The following is a 16,365-nucleotide window of genomic DNA, read 5'->3' on the forward strand; positions in this document are numbered from 1 at the left end:
CTCCTTCATTACGCAGATTAGTGGATGTGGCGATGCTGTTAGCCAGAAGAGTGATAGCAACTTGCTGGATGCGCGGACCACTCCCTACTAAAACGAGGTGGCTTAGGGACCTGCAATACTGCTGCACGCAAACGGAATTGTATAGCGAACTGCTGCCGCCTAAAAGCAGGCCGAAATCCTTCTGGGAACTCTATAAGGAACACCTACACAAGGGGGTGGAGGATAGCTCTGACACGTCAGACGTCGACGAGTTTCAGGCACAGGAGTTGGACGACGAGGTAGACCTGGGACAAAAGCCACGTGAGGAGAACTAAAGATATGAGTTTGGGAGGGAGAAGAAGGAAAAGGACGCACACGGCACACGGGAGGCGGGCTGGGTGGGATGTGGAATGGGAGGCAACAGGGGTGGAGGGTGGTCATGACACACACGGAGGGCGCAACCAACATTAGTAGCATAGGGAGGTTGACAGGAATACACGCTCACACTCGAAGCAAACGGGAAGGGTCTCGGGGTAGTTTAGGGGTAGTTCCCTTTCTGGTTCTTTGTTATTTTGTTGTAAGACCGCAATGTTATATTTGCTCTGTACGAATGCCGACTGTCCAGTTGCATTGATAAGGGCTCACAGGGAGAGACATGCCTGGTATCTGCGAACTAGCTTCACCACCCCACGCCGCCGGGCCTCCGGGATGCCGGCACCCTGGCTGTGTATAGTAACCCTTAAGTATTGACCTTCGGGCCCTCATGCTGTTTTATGTTACATGAAGTGGAAAGGCATGCACTATCTATGTTGACGATCGGCGATATTAACAATAAAGGTCTTTAATAAAAATAAAAAAAAAATCCTCAATAGGCATCTACCGAAAATGTCCCACTTTGAAATGTAGCATTTTTGCTTCTCCTTGTGATTTTGTTTTTGTTTTATTATGTTTTTTTTGTTTACTGGAAGTCAAATGTGACATTTTCAAGTCTCATCATGTGTTTTCTGGTTTGTCATTTCAGGAGGTTCTTCAACAGCTGATCGTAATGAATTTGCCTGATATTTTGCTGATTGGCAAAGATCCTCTTTCTGGTAGGTATTTCTCATTTTTTTAAAATGTGTAATTTGAGGGGGGCGGTCTATCAAAAACAAAAATATCTCTGTTAAAACACATGCGTTTGGCTGTGTAATGGTGGCAGGGCTGGAACCTTCGTTTAAGTCTTGCCTACAGGCAGCTTTTATTTGTTGCTGAAGACTTATTGTGGACTTTACCAATAGGGGAAAGCCCATTACATGACATATGTTGGTTTTCTTGTTAATCTAATTTGCTTGCTTGCTTGCTTGCTTATTCAGTGGGTGTCTCTCCTCTTCTTATGTTTGCCCCTCCCTTAGTGCTTAGCTTCTTTACCAACCTTTTGACTGGATGACTTTATTCCTTCCACTGCTCACATTTGGAGAGCTGCTTTATTATTGTGCACTTACCGAATGTGTGTTCTTGCTCTCCTTGTTGCTCCCCACACCCTCACAGAGCATCTGTAAAAGCACTGCAGTAGGTATATTTGACCAGGTTTGAGCAAAGAGAACACTTGTATTGTACGTTTTTTATTTTTATCTTTTGCCTTTCGTTCATTGCATTAAATCCTGGCTTTGGTACACAAAGCCAGTATTTATAGCCCTGGGGGAGGATCAGGCTGCTGCACTCTGCCTGCATTTAAGGCTGAAGGTTTAGTTCTGGGACTGGATTGGGGAGGCCTCTTCTCCTGTAGATCCATAAATCTGGCTGCAGCAGAGATCAAATGCAAAGAGCATTTTCTCCAGTTCCAAGTTATATGGAAAGTAAATAGCAAATGTTTTCTTTGAATTTTTACACTACCTCAGACAGCAGTTATGTTCATTTAAGTACCTGCAACTCGTCTCCTGTGGTATTTTTAAATTCGATCATGTCAACAGGCCTTTTAAATTCTGTACATAGTTTCCTGCATAACATTTGAAAAAATTAACCATGCCATTTATAGAAATTCAAGATATTGAATTCAGTAGTTAGATAAGAGATATCTTAAGAAATATATGAGCTTTTCCTCTAGTTTTCTGAAATGTTTTTTTAAATTATTTTTTTAAATTTTTTTTACAAACAAGCATTGGCAAAGCCTTTTACAGATTAGTATTTTTTTTTATAATATTTTTTTATTAACAATTCTCATGAGAACATCCAGTACAAAAACAATGTGTACATACCACATGAAAGAGAATACAAGCGTTAACAAGAAAATGCTTGTTGGGGAACCACAGGGAAAATCAGCAATCATCAACACAACTACCCAGGGGGGTGCTCCAATTTCTCTGTACTTCTGCCAGGGCGCTCACACCTTCTTCCATTTTTTAGGTCGCCCCCTACTTTAATATACAGTCTCTCTGCCCTCTGGCACCAATCAAGGTCACGCCTCCAGTCCTCCCACCAAGGGAGTGTCTGCGCTCCTCACCCCCTGCAATATTTTGTTTCGCTACACCCGCAGCCAAGGCCAACCATATTTCCACATACCTTGACCAATCAGTGTTCCCTTTTATCATCAACAAAAGCCACTTCGGGTCCATCGGAACAGTCTTCCCCACTATCCTAGACATGGTGTCAGTGACCTTTGTCCAGAAAGGAATGATCTCTGGACACTCCCACAGGATATGAAAAAAGGTGCCCTCTTGTTGACAACCCCTTACGCATGATGCCGACTGGCACTTTCCCCCTGCATACAGGTGTGCACGAGGGTAGTAAGAACGGTGAAGGATTTTAAACTGCATCAACCTGAACCTTGAACGGATTGCTATCGCTCTAGGATCGTGCAGCTCATCCTGCCAGTCTTCCTCGTCTAAACTCCCAAGATCCGTGACCCAAGCTGTTATAAGTTTGACCAATAGGTCGGGCATAGTATTTATTAATTTACGGTAAATAGTTGATGTGGGTTTCTCCGTTATGGGGTCAAGCAACAACCTGTCTTCCATTGGGGAATATTCTGGAATGGATGTACCAATCGGTATATGGGATCGTAGGGCGTGTAGGAGTCATATGTGGTGATATCGCTGCGAGGGATGCAACTCGTATGCCCTTTGGCAATACTCAAAGGAGCGGGGGGAATACCCATTCCAGACATCCCAAGAAGTCGATGCCGATCAGCTGCCACCCGTTAAATCCCGTTAAAGCGGTCACCTCTCGCATCTGTTCACCCTGCCACAGCCCTGTTGTAGTTTATGTAAAATAAAGCACTCTTGTGAACTATGGTAGCAGCTGCGTGTTTAATTCTTGTGAACTAGCAAACTGTAAGAGTGTATGAAGCTTAGTACTTGCTTGACAGGATTTATGGCACTGTTATAGGGGCAGACTGATTAACTCAGCCTGCATTTGAAGCAGAAGTTATACTTAGCATGACTAAAATGATGACTCTTCTCTAAGAGTCTCATAAAAGGGTTCGCTGGGCTACAGCAGAGGACTAAAGGTCTCTTGCATTTGTTTCAGTTCTGAGTCCTGTGGAACTGAATTAGGCCCGAGAAAGAGTTTACCTCTAAAATCTGATACCTCTTTATTCTTTGCTGTTCAAAGTAAAAAGTATTTTAACAATAAATCACATCATTTATAAAGATGGGAAATCTTTAGTTCAGTAGTATACTGTTCTGAGATACCTTAAGATGTATGTTCCTCCAGCATTTTTTTTTTAACAATGCTTTATAAACTAAGATTGACAGACCCATTAGCTTGGCACTCGCATTATGAAGGCGAGACCTGTTGGCTTTGCCAATACTTGTTTCCCTAAGTGCTACTAGTAATTTCCAGCCCATCACCAGACGTCGGTTTTGAGTCCATGTCCTACTACTGCTCGTACTAACTACCCCTTTGTGCATTGTAAATGCCTGAACTGGCTGCCTTTTGAAGCCAGAATACAGCTGAAAATTGCCTGTATGACTTACTTGGCCGTACACCACAAGTCACCCAACTACCTCACTCAAAAGCTAACTATTTCAGGAGGCTCGAGATCCAATGGAAGCACAAAAAATCTCCTCCTGAAACCTCGAAGATTCCGGAAGGAAAAAACATACAAACGCTCCTTCTCAGGAATGGCACCCAGGATCTGGAATGCACTCCAGCCTGAAACCAGGCTTATCTCCTCCACTGCATTTTTTAAGAAAGAGGTAAAAGCCATCCTTATGGCTAAGTTCACCTGAACTCTATTTTTGTTGGATCAAAGACTTTGCACCGTTTCTGTATTATTGGTTACCTGATTGTTTATTGTTATTATATTTTCACATGATTGCTATCCTATCCTGCTACTCATTTACTACCAACTTCTATATTGTACCCAATAGTTTGTTTAATCACCCTCTTGCCCCTACCCCTTGGTTCTGTAAAGCGCTCTGATATCTGCAAAGATCTTGTTCGCGCTATATAAAACTTTGAGTATTGGTGTAATAAGCCAGGAAACCTCATGGAACCTAAACAAGTTTGCAAATGCTTAAAACCAAAACTTAGCAGTTTATGGGACCGCGCAGGTATATGTAAATCATCTCAGTTAAAAAATTATTTCTTAGCTCTGCCATAGACCCGCGGGCATATTACCGAAATCTGCACTAGAGATGGGGGATTTTGTACCGCTCAATTGATGCAAAAAAAAACAAAAAATCCTAACATACAAACAGTGCAGTTTTTTTTAAACCTAGGATATGGCGATTGCCAATTTGGCCAGTGCATGCGACATTGCCCTGCACCTTTGCCAAATAATCTAATACGTATTCAAATCCATGAATGTTACATGCATTGTTTGAAGGTTGCATGCTTGCCTTGATTGGTGCGCAGTGTACACTCCCTTCCACAAGATCGTCTACGTAATTGGAAACAATTTCATGTATCACGTCTGCTCCTTGACCTAGTGCATATTTGTTGGTGCTGATATACAAACAAGAGAGCCGAGAGAACGTGCTTTATTTATCAAACAGTGAAGATTCAAGGGCAACAAATGACCTTTACAGGAAAGGTTATGTGAACACTGTTACATGGTGTTCTGCGTGTGTTTTACTCAGGCCATAATTAATTAATTAATTAATAGCAACTCCCTGAGCTTCACGCACTGTACTGCAGAAATATTGGTTTTCCTTCCACTCAACAGCAAAAGTACTCTATAAACATTTGCTTTACTGTCAAAAGTAACAGTAGGCCCTGGAATTTAGGAAGAGCAATAAAATGGTGGGTTTCTAAATATTAAAGTTTCGCAGTGCATGTACAACTCCGAGTAACCTCCTGGTCACAAATACAATCTCTTCATGGCCTGCTCACGGTTCCCTCTTTCATAGGTTGATGAAAGGAGTACCACTGAGTTGGTCAGTAACTGCGCTTTTCACGTGGCTTCTTGTGCAGTGCTTACTGCAGATGTGAAGCAGCCTCAAATTGTGGGGAGGGATTGATGGTGGAGACGGGTGTGTGAATTGATATCGCATTAGCTGTACCCTCAGACACAAAGTTAATGAAGCCTAGCATTGGATGGCGACTGGGCCGTTCCCAGGCGAACAACCGTGTACCCACAGACTGGGGCTCATGCCCAATCCCACACGTGGCCCACACCTGTTGGGGCTGCTCTATTGCTACACAAGACACAACCATCTCTCAAACACTGCTAGATTTCAGTTGTGCCCTCGGGCTGTTGAGGGATTTGTGGCCATTGAGAAGGTGAATGTACTATTCGAACTCTGTTATTGTGAAATGGCATGGATACCCTCATGTGTGACAAGCAGTGTTCTACAAATCAACCTTACATTAAAGGTATTTAAAAATAAAATAAAAAAATGCTTACAAATTAAAAAATTGCTTTGTTGGGAAGTGCTTTCCTGAGGACACCACTTCAGGCACAAAAACTATAAATACTTCCCATCATCCACCCTTGGTCATTGCGTGGCACTGTTGCCCATTGTCTGTACGCAGTGGTCATTTCTGGTGGCTAAACTGGTTGTGGGAGGCCAAGTGGCTCTGCGTAGGAAATAGACACATAGTGCCCCACTACACCATTTCACAAGGTCATTAGCTTTTTGAGTGGCGTTCGAGAAAGGGATTTTTCCAATAGGATTTAACTTCTCAGAGACCCTTTGCTTCTCATCTCTTTGATACATGATTGCCTCCAAATGATACCCAAGACCAATTATGAAGCCTGATACATGACACATCCAAGCAGAAGAATTGTCCCAAACTCTTGTAGTGCTATAAAGACCGTACTCTGCACCTGACCGAGAAACAGGCCTGGTTTTTAGTAGCTCATGGTCGCGGTCAGGATATTCTCGTACCTAGTGGGGCCTGGTTGCTGGCACTTCACTATTAGAGGGCACCTACAAGCAAAATGTTTGATTATTGTACCTCATTATTGTGGCCAGGATTTTCTGGTGACATTTGTGGGGTGGGGTCTTGCACCTCACATTTAGGGGACACTTTGCCGCAACATGGGCCCATACCTCAGTTTCTACTACTGAATTTCCATGATATTTAATTTTCCCAGCTCACAGTTAAAGGCAATTTTAAGAGGCTGTACATTTTTATTTATCTAAGAGTTAGATTTTTTTTCTATATTTGCCATCAACGTCCAGTCCGTTATATTCTTTTGCTTGGTATACATGGGTACAGAGAGGCAGGTGGACCTTATGTAGTGGCTCATTATGCAGTTCACAAATTATGGTTTTCTGCTGTAAAGAGGCGCTGAGCTTCAACACGCCGGGCTGAGATCAGGGTTGGAGATATGGTACACAAGGGGACACATTTAGCCCACTTGCATGTGGTGGGTGGGGTCATGTCCCTAGAAGACAGCTGCCATTGGTCCAGTGAAGGTCATTATGCAAGGCTGGAGTTACCATCCTTTGGCGCACTGAAACCTGGCTTCAAGCTTTCGCTTATTCTGCTGCTCTGTGTCCACCAAACCTTGACTTATCTGTCCTGTCGAGTAAAAGCCTCCATGGTTCTCTGGAGTACTGGTCAAGATAGGTTCCCTCTCCTTTGACTACGCTCAGAAAATTCAGTGTAGTGAGATAGGCAATGTCTATGTAGTGATCCAGGAAGAAAACTCTATTGAGCTTGTTATGCTTTGAAAACAACAGTTGCCTCATTATCCGCTTATTGGAGTTTTTGTTAAGAACCCCACATCTTGATTTTCATTTAAGTTATGCTGATTGTGCGGTTTTTGGTAGCTACATTTCAGTTAAGCTCCCAATTACCTAGTGGCACTATAAGAAAATCAAACACTTTCCCCACTGAATGAATATAACATTTTTTCCAGCTCCTCCCTGTGCACAGGGGGATAAGGTTATGCATTCTAGCCAACTTCTAGACGGAGACAAGCCATTCTTGATTAGGCATAAATATTTCCACCAGAGACTCATGGGAGATCATGTGCACAGGAGATGCCCTCTTGTGGCTAGCTGCGAAAACTACAGACCTTGAGTCCTCCTGCAGGGATGGCACTCAAACAGTTTCAGACATACTTCCACGCAACTCACACGAAGGATAGAGGGGCACATACCTGAATACAGGGGTGACCTGGATTTTACCCGAGGAGGGCATAGGCATCAGCATCCAGGTACACGGAAAATGCTTTGCCTTCCAAAGCTGGTTACCCGACAACAAGCAAGCATTCCCCCAATTACTTAATGGAGAATGCTGCCTTAGGGACAAAGGAAGGATGACATTTTGGCACAATGTCACCAGCAGCAACCTAGGGCTTTGCAGGATGGAGACCAATAGGCAGAAAAGACAAGCAGATAAAACAAATCAAAGCTGCATGCCAAAAGGGTCCTAGAACAAAACATTGCCTTATCAATGACTGTGAAAGTTACAAATGAATGCATAAGGATCAACGAGCAAGATAATGGGTAGTAAAGGACTTGCCTGTCCTAGAGAGGGAGCCCGAAGACGCACCATGCCATTGTAGGGGAAAGCAGGCAGAATGGTGGTAAATGGTCTGAAAGATGCAGCATGTGATGCCCCTTACATTATGTGATGGCAACGTCAAGGCTTCTGGAGAGCTCTGTCACCCTCCTGTGTCATGTTCCTTTGCTAATATGACATACAGGAGGCCCTGCCTTAGAGAAGATGGTGGCAAGTCACTCTGCAGTGACACCTTTCATTATGGCATAGTGGCACACTAATGCCACAAGGGGAAAAATTACTATATTGGAATTTCATGACGAATCCCATCACATATCCTTCCCCACTTTTGGCACACCAGCAAAGCAGATCTGTAGCTCCATTGTTGTGCGAACATGGGCGATTTATGCACATTGTTGCTTCTGGTGATTGTTGCATCAATAACTAAAAATGCTTTCTCAAACTCAATTTGAAATTATTTTGGCAAACTACAAATACTTTAAAAGGATAGATTTTCAAACTTTCCACCTGTTTTTGCTTGAGTAATAACTATATGTTTAAATGTCTTGAGCAGTGTACTGGTTCGAGAGCAAATGGCAATCTTGCATATAATTTTAATATAGAGAACCACCTGTGACCATTTACATTTTTTTTAAACTTTGGTATAAAGTGTATTTCAGAAACCTTTGGAAAAACTTCAAGAGGATCCAACCTTTATGCCCCTTAAAAACGGCCATCCATTTTTTGGTCAAGTTACACCCAGCTTTAGCTATTTGGCAGACCACAGGCCATTTTGCCAGGACCTGGCATCATATGCAGACAACACGCAAATTATTATGGCACTTAATCCCATCCCTAATCCTATCCAGCTCGGCCAATGCTTAACCAAGGCCACTGAATGGGTGGTTGTTAATTTGCTTAAATTGAATGAGGGAAAGACTAAAGTCATGATTATGGTAAACGACCCCTCAAATGGTTGGAAATTGATTGGCCAGAGCAATTAGGTGATAGTCCCAAACCAACACAGGTCTTAAAGAACATGGGAATCTGGATTGATGACAAGCTTAATATGGAAACTCAAGTCAAGTCAAGTCAATAGATTTATATAGCGCGCTACATACCCAGAGGGTCTCAAGGCGCTTGAAGAAGAGTGGGGAATTACTCGTCGAATATCCACGTTTTAAGCTGCTTTCTGAATGCTAGGTGGTTCTGAGTAAGGCGGAGGTGAGTTGGAAGTGAGTTCCAGGTTTTAGCCGCCAGGTAGGAGAAGGATCTGCCTCCCATGGTGGTTTTATTGATGCGAGGTACAGTGGCGAGGGCTTGGTTGGAGGATCGTAGTTGGCGGGAGAGGGTGTAGAAGGACAGTCGTGTGTTGAGGCATTCGGGTCCGATTTCGTAGAGTGCTTTGTGTGCGTGGGTAAGGAGGCGGAAAGTGATCCTCTTATTGACGGGGAGCCAGTGGAGGTTTTTCAGGTGACCAGAGATGTGTTCTTTACGCAGGATGTCTAATATGAGCCTGGCTGAAGCGCTCTGGATGCGTTGGAGTTTTTTCTGGAGTTTTGCGGTGGTACCGGCGTAGAGGGTGTTTCCGTAGTCCAGGCGGCTCGTGACCAGTGCGTGGGTGACCGTTTTTCTAGTTTCGGTGGGGATCCAGCGAAATGTTTTTTTGAGCATGCGAAGAATGTTGAAGCAAGATGAAGAAACGGCGTTGAATTGTCTGTTCATCGAGAGTGAGGAATCTAGGATGACTCCCAGGTTCCGTGCGTGGTCCGTCGGGATGGGTGCTTTTCCAAGGGCCTCTGGCCACCAAGAGTCATCCCAGGCGGAGGGGGAGGTGCCTAGGATGAGGACTTCTGTTTTCTCTGAGTTCAGTTTCAGACGGCTGTGCTTCATCCATTCGGCTACTTCTTTCATTCCTTCATGGAGGTTGGTTTTGGCAGTGTTAGGGTCTTTGGTGAGTGATAGGATCAGTTGAGTGTCATCAGCGTAGGAGATGATGTTGAGGTTGTGTTGGCGTGCGATGGCCGCGAGGGGGCTCATGTATACGTTGAAGAGGGTGGGGCTGAGTGAAGATCCTTGTGGTACGCCGCAGATGACCTCAGTGGCCTCTGATTTGAATGGTGGAAGGCGGACTCTCTGGGTTCTTCTGGTGAGGAACGAGGTGATCCATTCCAGTGCTTTTCCTTGGATTCCGAAGTTTCTGAGGCGCTGTAAAAGGGTGCTATGGCAGACTGTGTCGAAGGCTGCGGAGAGGTCGAGGAGGATGAGGGCGACTGTGTCTCCATTGTCCAGTAGGGTTCGAATGTCGTCTGTTGCTGCGATGAGGGCGGTCTCAGTGCTATGTTTGGCTCGGAAGCCGGACTGTGAGGAGTCGAGGGATTTGTTGGTTTCGAGGAAGGCGGCGAGCTGGTTGTTGACCGCTTTCTCGATGACTTTGGCCGGGAATGGAAGAAGCGAGATGGGGCGGTAATTTTTGAGTTCGGTGGGGTCCGCTGTTGGTTTTTTCAGAAGGGCGGTGAGTTCAGCATGTTTCCAAGTTTCCGGGAAGGTGGCGGAGTTGAAGGAGCAGTTGATGACGTCTCGGAGGTGCGGTGCTATAATGGAATCTGCTTTGTTGAAGATGTGGTGAGGGCATGGGTCTGTGGGGGATCCTGAGTGGATAGAGTTCATCAGACGGATGGTGTCCTTGGTAGAGATTGGGTTCCAGTCATTGAGGGTGTTCAAGGGGGGTGGGGGTCCTGCAGAGGGTTGGGTGGGTTGGTCTTCGGGTCGGTTGTCGAAGCTGTTGTGGATGTCTGCAATTTTGTTGTGGAAGAATGAGGCTAGGGAGTCGCAGAGGGCTTGAGAGGGGGTGATGTCGTTGGAGTTGGCTGAGGGGTTGGTAAATTCCTTGACGATGTTGAATAATTCCTTGCTGTTGTGGGCGTTGCTGTCTAGTCGGTCCTTGAAAGCGGCTTTCTTGGCATTCCGGATCAGTTGGTGGTGTATGCGAGTGGCGTTTTTGAAGGCGTCCTTAGTGCTGGTGTTTGGGTCTTTTTTCCAGGCCTTCTCAAGGGAGCGACAGAGTTGCTTGGATTTCTTAAGGTCATCGTTGAACCAGGAGGCCTTCTTGCTGCCTAGTTTGATTTGTCGTTTTTTCAGTGGTGCTAGGATGTCGGCGCTGTTGGATAACCATTGGGTGAGGTTAGTGGCTGCTTGATCGGGGTTTGAGGAGTGGGCGGGGGGGTTTTGAAGAAGCGATGAGGAGATCTGGTCGATGGTGATTTTGTTCCAGTTTCTTCGCAGAGTGGGTTGGGGGTGGATGTTGGATGTGGACTTGTTGTAGGTGAAGTGAACACAGCTGTGGTCAGTCCAAAGGAGAGCTGTGGTGTGGTTGAAGGAGACATGTTTGCTGGAGGTGAAGATGGGGTCGAGTGTGTGACCTGCGATGTGGGTGGGGGTAGTGACAAGTTGTTTAAGTCTGAGGTTGGCGAGGTTGTCCAAAAGGGTGGTGGTGTTACGGTCGTTGTTATTTTCGAGGTGAAAGTTGAGGTCTCCTAAAAGGATGTAATCCTCGGAGGGGAGCGCGTGTGGTGTGATGAAGTCTGTGATGTCTTCACTAAATTGTGCGCGGGGTCCTGGTGGCCTGTAGAGGAGTGTGCCTCTGAGTGTGGTCTTGGGGTCGATGTGGATCTGGAAGTGAAGGTGTTCAGTGTTGGCGAGATTGACGTCAGAGCTGGTCGAGATGCGGATGGATTTCTTATGGACGATAGCGATGCCTCCTCCTGTATGGTCGGTACGGTCCTTGCGAGTGATCTTATAGCCTTCCGGGATGGCAATGGTGATGTCTGGGGCTGATGTGGCGTTCATCCATGTTTCTGTTAGGAAGGTGACGTCCGGAGAGATGGTGTCTAGTAGATTCCAGAGGTCGATGGCGTGCCTGTGGACCGAGCGGGTGTTGAGCAGGATGCATTGTAGGTGGTTGGGGACGGATATCTGTTGTGTGTTCGTAGAAGAGGAATTGTTCTTGGTGCCGTTGAACTTGCACGAGTTGCATGAGAAGGGTCCGTGGGTGTGTCCAGGAGCGGCTTTGACGCAGTTGGGGGAACGGCCGGGGTTAAGGGCTAGGAGGGTGGTGGCATCGTAAGTAATGCGGGGAGGGTGGGCATTACGAGGACCAGGGGGTCTGGCGCTGGGCGCGGTCCAGGCGCGGACGGGCGTAGACGGGCTTACCTTTGGCGCGAATGGGGCGCGACCGCTGCGCGTGAACGCTGCGCGAAAGAGCATCTGTCATATATGGATAGTGGAGGGGGAGGGGCGAGGGCGGCTCAGCTGGGAGGCGGGGCGGGCTAAAGAGGACGGCTTTCTATACAGAGCACAACAACAAAAACAAACAAAATGGCAGCGGAGGGGTGAGCAAAGCAGAGCGCCGGGGGATATCGCGCTTTAAAAGTGAAAGTTACGGTGGCAATATTAAACGCAAACAAAGCGAAGCGGCAACCAAGGCAGACTGCAGGCAATTAATTACGAGGCAGTTTTAAATCAGAGCGCAGCACAACGATACCAGTTGTCGCCAGAGACACTGGGGAGCGACCACTCAGCACAATAGCGAAGAGAGAGTCACAGCGCTTCCAGGTATGGGAGCGCTGTGTGTAGTCAGTGGGAGGGCGGCTCAGCTGGGAGGCGGGGCGGGCTAAAGAGGCAGAGTCTGCTTTGTCATCCTCTGTCTACGAAGAGAGTGGTGGTGCAGAGTATGATCTGTTCTAGGCTAGACTATGGTAACACCCTGTAATTTGAAAATCCGAACTATGTAATCTCCAGATATGACCCTTAAAAGCGAATTAAATCTTTGCCCTTTACTGAGGAAGGATGCTGCAGGATGGAAAAGCTATCATATCAAAGTCAATTAATGGTAAGATTATCGCAACCATGAAACTGTTACAGATAGCTTTGTGGATGTTCCTCACCTGCCCTGGAACTTGCAGAATCATGGAGGTGATCTTCTCTGCCACACTCACTTGGTCGGTACGGGTATAAGGATGATGATGAAATGTGGTAGCCAAGACCGGGGCAGTGAGATCCCTGTGCTAACATCAGGTCCCTGATGTAACCAGACTTTGCTGGAGATGCACAGAAACAGGAGGGAAGTTTGTAAAGTCTTCATCCTCTTTTATTGTGACCCCACTATCCAGGAAGAGAGGAGGCAGAATGAAAAGGGCCGGTGTATGGAATCCCTTGAAGCTAGTGGGCAATGTGTGAAAGAACAATCGGAATGTAAGTAGCAAGTCCATTATACTCAACGGGGCCTTGGTAGATGGACAAGTGTGAGATTACTCTCAAGGTGCGAGCCGCGTACCCAATGAGAGGCACTTGAGATGTCATATTCTTGAGTCTCGCAGTACGGGTGAAGAGCCAAGAAGGTGGAATTGAGGCAGTAACCTTGTGTTCAGGTTGCCCTTTATTGTGACTCTGTGGCTTGAGAGGCAATATCTAGAATGTGGAGTAAAGGGCAGGCTGCGATAAGAGGGATGCAAAGTTGTCTTGTGTGCAGGGGCATCAAATAGGGGCAGGTGTGGGGGAAGCATTTGTGAGCCTCTTGTTTAACCATCATGAATGCTGATTATAAATGTAAAGTATGTAAAAATGTAAGTGTGGCTTTTGCTACTTGGTTATGTGTGCTTGTTGTCAGTCACTTTTTATTAACTACTTTCTTTCCGTAGTCTTCAATAAAGATGGTACATCTGTCTAAATCCCATGTCTTCTCTTCCTTGTTTAACTCCTCCCTCTGCACTTGCCTCATCTTTTTCTGAGCTCTAGGTCACCTCCATCTACAGACTCCATTGAGGTTGCTGTGGTAGCCCTGCATTTTGTGATATGAAAAGTCTGACTTTTTCAATATCATTGGCGGGTTAATTTCAATGCGTTGTAGGGAAGGTGCTAAAAAAACGTTTTTTTTCCTTTGGACTATTTTCAGTCAGGTTACTGGTCTGATATTACTGGTTTAAATATCCCTTCCACCCCAAAGCACAGAAGAAGCACAGATTAGACTTTGCATTTAGTGGTCAGGTATGAAGAAATGATTCTTACTTCAGTGAATGAGGAGCGCTCCAGTGGCTAAGCTATCTACGTTGGATCCTGGCAAACACAAGATGATGGGTGAAGTGCTGAAACTTTTCAACTACTCACCCCAGTCAAGAGATCTGGGTTGAATCCTTCTTTGTTCTTTTGCCCAATATGCCACCCCAGTTTTGACCCAGCCATATGCAAATCATTCCTGACCCTGCTCCTCATGGGAACAGTCCAGCCCAAACTGCGTTGCCAGGTCCTCCCTGGACAGGAAACAAGCATCCTGGGACCGGTTTTGGGGTATCACCCCTCATCAGTCAGGCTAGTTGAATCAAGTGGCACAACGAGCAAGGGACCCACATCTGGGCATACCTGTGGCTACTTAGAGCAAACATAGCAAACACAACAAGATTATAACGTGCTGAAACTTTTCAACCATTCACCCCCCCAATCAAGAGATCTGGGTTCCATTGTTCCTTAGCTCACTATGCCACCCCACTTTGGATCCTGCCATGTGCAAATCAGTCTTGTCCCTGCTCCTCATGAGAACAGTCCAGCCCGAATTGCTAGGCCAGGTCCTCTCAGGACCGATTTCTGGGCTATCACCCCTCATTAGCCAGGCTATCTTGATTCTAGTGGCACAGTGAGCAAGGGACCTACGTCTGGGCATACACTTGGCCACTTTAAGCGAACATAGCAAACCCAGCTAGATGATGGATGGGGTGCTGAAACTTTTCAACCACTCTCCCTCAGTCACGAGATCTGGGTTGAATCCATCTTTCTTTTTCTCACTATGCCAACCCAGTTTGGACCCAGCCATATGCAAATCAGTCTTGACCCTGCTCCTCATGGGAAAAGTCCAGCCCGAACTACCAGGCCAGGTCTTCCCTGGACCGGAAACAAGCATCCTGGGACCAGTTTCAGGGTATCACCCCGTATCAGTCAGGCTAGCTTGAATCGTGTAGCACAGCGAGCAAGGGACCCACGTCTGGGCATAGACTTGGTCACTTTGGGCAAACATAGCAAACATAACAAGATGATGGATGGAGTGCTTAAACTTTTCAACCACGCACCCCCAGTCAAGAGATTTGGTCACAGGATGATTGTTTCTGGTCCAGTGAGGACTTAGCTTGGCAGTTTGGCCTTGACTGGTCCCATGGGTAGCAGGGTCAAGACTGATCTGCATATGGCTGGGTCTAACCTGGGGTGGCATGGAGAGCAAAAGAACAACGGATGTAACCCAGATCTTTTGACTTAGCTGAATGTTTGATTTGTCCTGCATTCCGTCCATCATTTGTGTGTCTTTTACTTTGGATCCTAGGACATAGATTCTAATCCCAGCTTCGACACTTGCTTGATGATTGTGTAATTCTGGGAAATCACTTGCTCTCCTTGACCTGGAAATGTGTAACTATCTGAAACGAAAGATTTGTGTAATTTATTTGATGCTCTATCTCGCTCTTTCGTTGTTTCTTATATATGATGTGTGCAGTATCGCCCAACAGCACTGTCAGTTGGCAAATGAATACAATATGCAATGCTTTGCATTGCATCTGTGTAAGTTATGTTATATTAGTGGCATTTGCATACCGCACAATCTACCATCGGTATGGTCGCATAGGGAGACCTGTAAATTCGGAAATAATGTTTGTGTTACACCGTAGACCAGGGTCGCATTCAGTTACCCATATTTTGGTTCCTGTTCCCGTTAGGAGGCTACACGTTAAGCATCGATCTGTCAGTGTCTGTTAATAATTTCTGAGGCTTGAGGACTTTTCTCGTTGTTACCCATCAGCTGTGCGCAGCTTTTATAGTGTGATGCCAGCAGAAACGTGCAGCAGCGCTCTGCATAAGACGGAGAGTTTACCGTGAATAATATAGGAAGAAGGTAAAAAGTAGTAGCTCTGATTTCAGGCAGACAGTAGGTAGCAGTTTGGGTCAGAATGACCTTGAATCAATGACCTCCCCCCACCCCCATACAATGTCTAGTCTTTATTAATGTTCACTTTGTTTGCCATAATATCGTCTTCGTTCTGAACTGATGCCTGGCACTAAAGAAGGATGCTTAGTGGTGGGGGAATAACAGTCCTATGGGGGTGGGGGGTAGGAGAAGCTGCTGCCATCTCGGGTGACAGCTGCCTGGCTGGGAGCACAGCCACGTGATGGATGAGCTGTTGATTGATGGGGACTGGGGTGGGCTTAGTTAGGATACTTTACTAATAGGGGCTGCAGTCTGGGTGGATTGTTGCTTCACTGTGGCTGCTGTCTGAGGGAGGGACTCACTGGGAGGTTTGCGTCAAAGGGGAGCTCTAGGGAAGCATTTTTGTTTGACATAGTCTTATTTTGTTTCCCAGGAAAATTATAACAAAAAAGAAAAGTGAGTAAAAATAGGAATAAGGGACTAAATTGAATATGTGACAGGGAAACGCTATGGGCAGATATCCTAGATAGAGATTTGAATGA

General features: G+C 46.0%; 1 protein-coding gene across 3 annotated transcripts in view; it reads left to right on the forward strand.

Moving 5' to 3' along the window:
• The window catches only part of CCDC88C (coiled-coil and HOOK domain protein 88C), a 584,514-nt gene that overhangs the window by 234,311 nt on the left and 333,838 nt on the right, over positions 1 to 16,365 (forward strand). For all 3 annotated transcript variants that reach the window (XM_086937646.1, XM_086937645.1, XM_086937647.1), the window contains exon 4: positions 1,001 to 1,070. In XM_086937646.1, the coding sequence (XP_086793772.1) occupies positions 1,001 to 1,070 (70 nt within the window). The remainder of the gene's footprint in view (positions 1 to 1,000; positions 1,071 to 16,365) is intronic.

Source organism: Lissotriton vulgaris, chromosome 9 (genome assembly GCF_964263255.1).
Source record: "Lissotriton vulgaris chromosome 9, aLisVul1.2, whole genome shotgun sequence".
Taxonomy (NCBI): domain Eukaryota; kingdom Metazoa; phylum Chordata; class Amphibia; order Caudata; family Salamandridae; genus Lissotriton; species Lissotriton vulgaris.